The 7,901-nt window shown below is 59.0% G+C and overlaps 1 protein-coding gene across 4 annotated transcripts; it reads right to left on the bottom strand.

Annotated features, from left to right (window-relative positions):
• Nucleotides 1-1,788: 1,788 nt before the first annotated feature.
• Nucleotides 1,789-7,895, bottom strand: LOC309622441 (zinc finger protein 213-like). 4 transcript variants are annotated; one of them, XM_082409491.1, is made up of 6 exons: nucleotides 7,351-7,895; nucleotides 5,853-6,352; nucleotides 4,973-5,096; nucleotides 4,714-4,781; nucleotides 4,390-4,513; nucleotides 1,789-3,333 (listed from the first exon to the last, which is right to left on the bottom strand). In XM_082409491.1, exons 2-6 carry the CDS (start codon nucleotides 6,249-6,251, stop codon nucleotides 2,690-2,692), a joined length of 1,359 nt encoding a protein of 452 aa, XP_082265617.1. In that variant the 5' UTR covers nucleotides 6,252-6,352; nucleotides 7,351-7,895; the 3' UTR covers nucleotides 1,789-2,689. The 4 variants fall into 4 exon arrangements, with proteins under 4 accessions (XP_082265617.1, XP_082265616.1, XP_082265618.1 ...); XM_082409490.1 differs by having other exon boundaries at nucleotides 7,602-7,895; XM_082409492.1 differs by lacking the exon at nucleotides 4,390-4,513 and adding an exon at nucleotides 5,483-5,541 and having other exon boundaries at nucleotides 2,709-3,333; nucleotides 7,602-7,895.
• Nucleotides 7,896-7,901: the final 6 nt, after the last annotated feature.

Raw genomic sequence — 7,901 nt, 5'->3', positions numbered from 1 at the left:
AGCGGGTCAGGGCCTGTCCGGGAAGGCTCGCAGGGTGGGCACCGCCTGGGGAGGCCGGGGAGAACTGTGGAGCAGAGCTGGGGCCCATTCTCACCTCCAGTGACCACCCAACTGCCCACTGAGACCTTTGGGCCTCGGGACCAGACCTGAATCATCCCCAAACCTGGACCCCAGGGACCCAGAGTCTGACGAGACAGTCACTGCCAGGTAAGTGTGAACAGGGGTGGATGGGAATACAAGTGTCACCCCAGGGATGGTGAGGGGCACGGCTGACGCCTGGAAGGGTCTGTGTGAGGCTAGGTCGAGAGGGAGGGATGCCAAGCGGAAGGAGCAGCCTGGGCAAAGGCACGGAGCTGAGAAGATTCTGCAACGTGTGGGGGACCCTGAGTGGGTTGTGAGGACGGGCGTGGGTGGGGGTGGGAGGCGAGGCTTTGAAGCTGACACCCATTGCAGACAACACGGCCTTATGTTGTGGAATGAATGGGTGGGGGTAATGGGTTCAGGACAACACAGCAGAGCCACAGCCCCCCTCCTGGACGCCCCTTGTGGGCCTTCACCTCGTCAGCAGCTGCAGCAGCGACCAGTGCCTTGGCCTCTCCCTGAGTCCCGTCCTATCACCTCTGTTTGTGAGCTGAGCTGGACCCTGTCCCCTGCCCTGGAACCCTGCGTTCTGGACCCTACGACTCCAGGCCCTGCTCTGTTCCCTGGCTCCAGCGGGCTGCTTCCTGGCTGGCACTAACACGCCCCCACCTGCACCAGGAGCCTGTGTCCAATCCTATTCTTAGCTCCTGGCCCACCTGCTATCTGATCTCATTACACCCCAGTGTCTCCCTTCTGAGCCAGCCACCAGCACCAAAAGAATTTGTGCACGGCTCCCGCCACCCATCACCCCTACTCATTCAGGGCACCCACACGCGTGTGTGAGCATGCGCACACACACACACAGAGCAACTGCCAGCCCGAAGGCATGGGGAGCAGTGAAGGGCGTCACCCCAGAGGTAGAAACCCCGGGCTGGACTCAGCTGTCCAGTGAGACCCTGGCGGCTTCATCTGGGAAATGGGGTCTGTCCAGTGACCTCAGGATGAAGCCCGGGTTAAATGGGGGGCAGAGAGGCTGGCACACACACACACTGCGGGACAAAACATCTTGTCTCAGCCCGCCCCCACCGCCTCTCAGGTGGCCCCTGAGGCCACCACCTGGTGAATCAGAAAGGACTCGGTGGGGTAGAAGGTGCTCTCAGCACGTGCCCACCAGCTCCACGGGGCCCAGCCTGGGGACAGGGAGGGGAGGGTCAGATGTGAAGGGCTGGGTGGGGATGGGGCATGGCCCATTTTGACTCAGCAGCACTCTCTCCCTAAGGGATTTGAGCACAGGGTCCAGCTCAGCGCTCCAGATCCTCTACGGGCAGCACGAGCCACCACCTTGACCAGTCACAGACTCTGAGCCTGGTTCCTCGTTTCATCAAAGGGAGAGAGGGAGTGGCCTCGTTAAGACCCCACTCCCAGTCAGCTCCCTCACTCTCCTGCTGAGTAGGGAGGGGTGCCACCAGCTGTCCCATCCTGAGCTGTCCTCAGACTAGGGCAGGCACTAGCTGACAGGACGAAGGACCCAAGGCTCATGGCAGCCCTTGGGGCCCAGGTGACCTGGAAGCCAAGAATGTGGCTCCACCTGATGACCATCCAGCATCACGTGCCACTAGGACCACCAGGCCAGGAGGCCCAGGGGTACGAATTCCAGGTCTCCCCCCAACCCCCAGCAGCCACCTAAAGAACAAGAACAGCCTGGAGGAAGTTTTCATGTTTATTCAACCTTGCTGCTGCCCTTTGAGGCCAGCTGGGCCAGCTCCTTGGGAGGGCCTGTGGTCTGTCCCTGTGAATGCCCTTCTGCAGGGAATACAGCGCCTCAGGAGTTAGTGACAAGGTGCTGATGGAGTGCTAGTGTTAAGTACCATAAACCCCCGAGACTCCAGGAGACTGGGGAGCAGTGGGGGGAGCGGGCCTCCGCTGGCCCTGTTCTTGGTCTGCACAGTTGGTCTCTGTCCCCGGAGCCAGACTGGTGGAGAGTGACTCTTGGGAGCTCAGCTGGGGGCGAGGTGGCTGAGGGCAGAGGCAGGCAGCTCGCATGCTGCTGGGACAGGGCAGAGCGGTCAATGTCTGGAAATGGGAAGGGGTGGAGGCCAGAAAGCCCCTGTGGCCGCACCCAGGACCCAGGTCCTCATGGGTGTGGGCTGACTGACCCTCCCAGAGCCCAGCAGCACCCTGAGGCTTAGCCTTCAACCCCGTGGGAAGGCACAGGATGGCAGGACAGAAGGCCCAGCCCATGGACCCAGACGAGAAGGCCGGGAACAGAGAGCGATGGGGCCAAGCAAGGCTGATGGGGTTCTGGGATGGAGACCCCAGGCCTGCCCGAGTCCTCATACATCCCTGTGCCCCAGTTTCTCCCCTGTGCTCACGCCACCAGCCTGGAATGTGCCGGGGCTCCAGGAAACCAGGGGGCAAGAAAAACCCCAGAGCAGTTAGGGATATGGCCACGAGGTCACAGGGGATTCCATGCCTGGGGGGCGTTGGCCAGGTCCCCAGGCGGGCAGGGCTGATGGGTTCTGCGCGTGGGGGACCCTGCAGTCTTGCCGGCAGCAGAGATGGTGGACTGGGCCGGGTGGGGACCCCGCCTGGGCCGCCCTTTCGGCCCTCACCCCACAGGCTGGGCCATCTTGGCGTGCAGGCTCTGGTGGGCGATGAGGTGGGCGCGCTGCTTGAAGCTCTTGTCGCACTCGCCGCAGCCGAAGGGCCGCTCGCCCGTGTGCACTCGCCGGTGGTCCAGCAGGTAGGAGCGCAGCGAGAAGCTCTTGCCGCAGTCACTGCAGCCGAAAGGCTTCTCGCCCGTGTGGATGCGCTGGTGGTCGGCCAGGTAGGCACTGCGGCTGAAGCTCTTGCCGCACTCGGAGCAGGAGAAGGGCTTCTGGCCCGTGTGCACGCCCTGGTGGCGCACCAGGTCCGAGGAGCTGCGGAAGCTCTTGTCGCACTCCTGGCACTTGTGCGGCTTCTCGCCCGTGTGCGTGCGCTGGTGGCGTGCCAGGTCGGAGCCCCAGCGGAAGCGCTTGCCGCACTGGCCGCAGCTGTGCGGCTTCTCGGCCGCCAGGTCCCGGAACTGCCGCCGACGCGTGGGCGGCCGCCCCCGCCGCGCCCCCGCTGCCCGCCCCCGGGGCGCCCCCGGCCGGGCCTCGGCCTCCTCCAGCCTCCAGGACACGGTCACGTCGCCAGCAGCCTGGCCCGGGAGCGCCGTCACCACCTCCTCCAGCCGGGATCTCTCGTTGTGGCTCGTGAGTCCCAAACCTGCAAGCGGGGAGGAGGCGGCCTCTTCAGTGCCACGCGGTTCCAGGGACAGAGCTGAGGGGAGGCAGAAACGAGGCTCCCAGCCAGCGCCTGGGGCTCAGGTTCAGACAGCCCTGGGCTCCAGCAAACTCCAGCCTCAGCTTCCTCCTCCATGGAATGGGGACACGAGAAAACGACGACAGAGAAACAGTTCAGAGTAAGCGGCAAGGGGCTTGCTGGGCGTCTCTAGCATAAGCACTTACTAACTACAGGCCTAACCAATCTACGCCCCCTTCCCACACTGCGATCCAATGTCCCACCCCAAGCCCTGGCTATTCAAACTCCAAAACTGCATAGATTGAGGTCATCTGTAAATGATCCCAACCCTCACCATTTGTTATCAGCAACCAAGGAACCACAGGGCTCAGCTAACATGGTTCCTCTCGCTACACGAGCTCTTGTCCTCTCAGCTCAAGAACAAACAGAAGTGGATCGGGAGGGATCTTAGCTGGTCCCACTGGGTTGCGCGGATTAAATGAGATGATCCCCAAACAGTGCTTAGGAAGGCCCTGACCTGGAGAGAAACCCAGCAGCGCGGCCTCTAGTGAGCAGGTGTCTGTCTGCGCCTCTTCACCGGGCAGGCTGAGGGGGCCTCACAACCATGTTTGCACGAAGTCCCAGCTCCGTCCCTTCAGTGTCCTTCAACCTCTCTGAGTCTCAGGTCCCTCGTCTATAAACGTGCACACGCTTTCATGCAGTGGGTTGTGAGGATCCCATGAGAAAATGCCTGTACCCGTGCTCAGCACAGTCCTGGCATGTTGCCCATGCCATCACAGGCAGAGAAAAGTGAACACCCGCATAAACGAAACCTCCGGGGGCTCTTAAAGAGATGCAGGGAAAGCCCTCTTTGGAGCCAGCTAAGCAAGGACTTGGGAGGAAGACTGAGGATTTCAGAAGGGTGTGCAGGGGTGGGGCCTGCCTGGGCCCACCCACTGCTGCTGGGACTCCAAGGAGGCGAGAGCCTCCAGCTCAAAAGAGCCAAAGACCCCTAGGCCCCTCGCTGTGCCCACTGCTTACCCAGGGCAATGTTCTGGGAGTTCTCCCTTTTTATGTCCCAGAAGAGATCCCTCTGAGCAGGGTCCAGGGACCCCCATTCTTCCCGGGAGAAATAGAAGGGAATGTCTCCAAATGTCACAGGTCCCTGGAATGAGGTGAGAAAACCCAGTTCAGGGCTGCCCTGCTCAGGACTCCCCAGGCAGTCATGGGCAGAGACAGGAAGGGGGATGGGAAACAGGACAGGTCCGGGCCAGAAAGGATGGATGGAAGAGGCCTTGGTGAGAAGGCAAGACCCATTACAGGGACTCATCAGCATCAGAGGGGACAAAGGGACTGGTAACTCACCCCAGAGGCAAAGCAGGTATCTGTCGTCTCTCTGGTGCTCCCCTCTTTAAGAAGAGCCGGAAGCTGGGCTGCAGGGAAAGAATGGAGCCTCAAAGAGGCCAGCCCAGGCCGGGAGTGAGATCTCACACACTCTCCTTCACACACACACGTACACCTTGCCTTCTCAGAACAGAAATACCCTACTTGCTCCCTTGAGGGCAACGCCCAGGAAAGACCCAGGCCCCTGTCCAGCCACTCTGCCACCTTCAAGCTTACTCACCACCATGGCTGTGCTGCTCCCAGGGTACAGGTGGTCGGCTTCGTGTCCCTGCCTTCCGGGGAGGCCCCTGGGCCTGAGATCCCTGGACTGCAGCCTCAGGTTCCACCCCCTCTGAGGGCATGTCCTGTGCAGGAACCACAACATGCTCATCAGCACCAAGACCAGATGGGGGAGACAGAGATTAACCCCTGGGAAGGAGACACGGGACACATCCCTCAGGAGGCTGGGTGTGGGGAAGAAGGTCAACACAGGGCCCCAGGAAAGACCAGATGAGAATGTGACACCAGGCAGTGCTATGTGCCCAGGGACACTCCCCGACCAAGCGTGAGGCAAGAACCAGCCCCCAAAGGCCAGAATCAAAGAGCCACTTAGCAAGGGGCCGTGGGGGGAGACCTTCCTGTCAAGGGCAGAACCCCACACCCCCGCCACACATTAGCATCTCCCCAGACGCTTCCAGTGTCAAGGACCCAACACCCCACAAGACAGCAGGGTTCACAGGGACAGCTCTACCTTCTCACACCCCCTTTGGTGCTCTCACTATGCACATCACTGTATCCCCAGGGCCTGGCCTAGAGCAGAACACAAATAAACGTTTGCAGAACCTGTGGAGCTAAAACCTGCCTTCCTGGAGCATGCCCACTTTGGTCCTGCTGCTGCCCTCCAAAGCCACCAAAAAGAAACCAGATTCACTTGGACAGTGTCTTTCAGAAAGGCCACACATTATGACAAGCTCCTGTGGACGCTCCCTCTGGCTCTCCATGTCCTCCCCCACCCCCAACCCCCGTCCCGCCCCCTGGAGGACTCATCCCTATAGAGATGGCCACCTCTCCTCAGTCCAGGTGCCATCCAGGTGCCCCTGGATGCGGGAGGGGCCCCTCACCTGTGGCCAAGCTTTCACTGGCTGCTTTTGCAGGTCCTCCACCAAGGCAACGGCTTCCTCGCCACTCCCCGGGCATCGTTCGCATACCCAGCCCTGGACGCCCACGGGCAGCACGCTCAGGAACTGCTCCAGCACCAGCAGCTCCAGGATCTGCTCCTTGGTGCGCAGCTCGGGCCGCAGCCAGCGGCAGCAGAGCTCCCAGAGCTGGCTGAAGGCCTCGTGGGGTCCGCCTGCATCCCCGTAGCAGAACTGCCGAAAGCGCTGGCGGCACGCCTCTGAATCCCTGCTGTCCTCTTGCTGGGCAGCATCCTGCTCCCAGGAGGAATCTTCTACCTTCACGATCAGAAGCCCTTCTCCCTCCCCAGGGGCCTGGTCCTGAGGCTCTGGGGGGGCTGCCATTCCCCTGGCCTAAGGCTCAGGGCTGGTCAGCCTCAACCTGGGCCTTCAATCTCCCAGAGGGATCCCCAGTGGCAGCTTGGTTGGCATCTGGACAGGCACTCCTGGGGGAAGAGCAGAATAGCAGGAGGGGGGAGGTACATGAGCAATCACCAGCCTTGAGGGACATCCAGGGACTCCAGCTCCCGTTCTTCCTGGCCTTGAAGGCTATTTTAGGCTCTCCTATAAAGCCTTGCTCACATGACTCTCTCCTACCAATACAGATCCGCGGCTCCTTATCCTCAGCTCCAAAATCCAAAACTCCCAGGTTTTCACCACCTGGTCTACTGACATGAGATGAGCATATTTATAACCTCCATTTATCTCACTTAATGTAAATGTTCATATGTTCTATGGGAGAAATATTAATGTATTTGTTCAATTTGTAAAAATCTATCAAGCTGTACTTCTGATGTATATTTCTGTATATTATTCTTCAATTAAAAAAAATTCCTTTTAAATGGGAATTCCTGGCGGTCCAGTGGTTAGGACTCCGCGCTTTCACTGCTAGGGCCCGGGTTCGATCCCTGGGTGGGGAACTAAGATCTCGCAAGCCATGCAGTGCGGCCAAAAAAAAAAAAAAAAAAAGTTTTTTTTAAACTAATGTTTTGATTACTGAGTGTTGTACCCGATTGCGCTGGCAGCGTTATTTAATATACAATATATGTACTGTATTTTTCTCAAATTTTGGCTCCTAGTGTGTCAGCAAAGGCCCCACAGACACCATCCTGAGCCATTTATCCAGATACACATGAACGTGAGACATAGTTATACCTTACTGCTTCTCTTCACAACAGTCCTGAAAGGTGTGTATTTTGGAGTATTTTTAATTGCTTTTTGTTTCAACAAAAAAAGTGATACAAACCATTGTAATAAAACGGGAGGGTTAGACAATACAGAAATACATAAAAGAGACACTCTCCCTTCCACACTGCAGCTGCACCCCCATTAACAGTGTGACATATGACCTCCCAAATCTTTCCCTGTTCATTTACTGGAAATATATCCATAGAAACCGGGGGGAAAGTGCTTTGTGCTTGTTTTTACATAAATCAGGTCTTACCGCAATACTATTTTGTCATTTGCTTTTCTACCCAGCAATGCTGCTTCCTTCAGCCGCTCTAGGAGATTCCGCGGCATGGATGTACTCGTTTCTTAATGAATACCCACCCGAGTGAGGCATTCAGGTTGTTTCCAATTCTTTTCTACTACACACTAAGCACTTTATTTACTTTATTCTGAAAGGTACGTTCTCCATGCTCATCCTCCAGTGACCGAGGAGAAGGCTCCGCTCGGACAGAGCCAGGAACTCACCAGAGTCGCTCAGTAGGACTCGGCAGTCGGGAACGCGGACCCGGCCAGAGCCCCGCGCTCGATCCCAGCAGCCTTGCCTGAGCGGAGATGAGAGGCGGAGGGGCGAGCAGCGGGTGCGGCGCCCCAGGCTTCTCCCCTGCACCTCCCTGAGGTGCGCGCCTCCTTCGGCCTCTGCCTCCGGGCGCCGGCCCCGGCCGCCCGGAGCCCTACACTCGACCTCGGAGCCAGGCGGGCTGCGTCGCCTGTCCCGCCCCCCCAGGCTCACACCGCCCACAGCCGCCCAGGCGTTCCCAGTTTCCG

The sequence above is a fragment of the Balaenoptera borealis genome, assembly GCF_965194805.1.
Source record: "Balaenoptera borealis genome assembly, contig: HAP1_SCAFFOLD_2940, whole genome shotgun sequence".
Classification (NCBI taxonomy): domain Eukaryota; kingdom Metazoa; phylum Chordata; class Mammalia; order Artiodactyla; family Balaenopteridae; genus Balaenoptera; species Balaenoptera borealis.
The sequence above is the reverse complement of the archived record's forward strand: the minus strand, read 5'-3'. Positions and strand labels throughout refer to the sequence as shown.

Excerpts from the sequence above, each read along its gene's own strand:
- LOC309622441 (XM_082409491.1), bottom strand. The coding sequence starts at position 6,251 with ATGGCAGCCCCCCCAGAGCCTCAGGACCAGGCCCCTGGGGAGGGAGAA. Across the intron at positions 4,514-4,713 it reads ATACCTGCTTTGCCTCTGGG|GGACCTGTGACATTTGGAGA; the intron begins GTGAGTTACCAG and ends ACCTCATTCCAG. Across the intron at positions 3,334-4,389 it reads CTCCCAGAACATTGCCCTGG|GTTTGGGACTCACGAGCCAC; the intron begins GTAAGCAGTGGG and ends CCCCGCTTGCAG.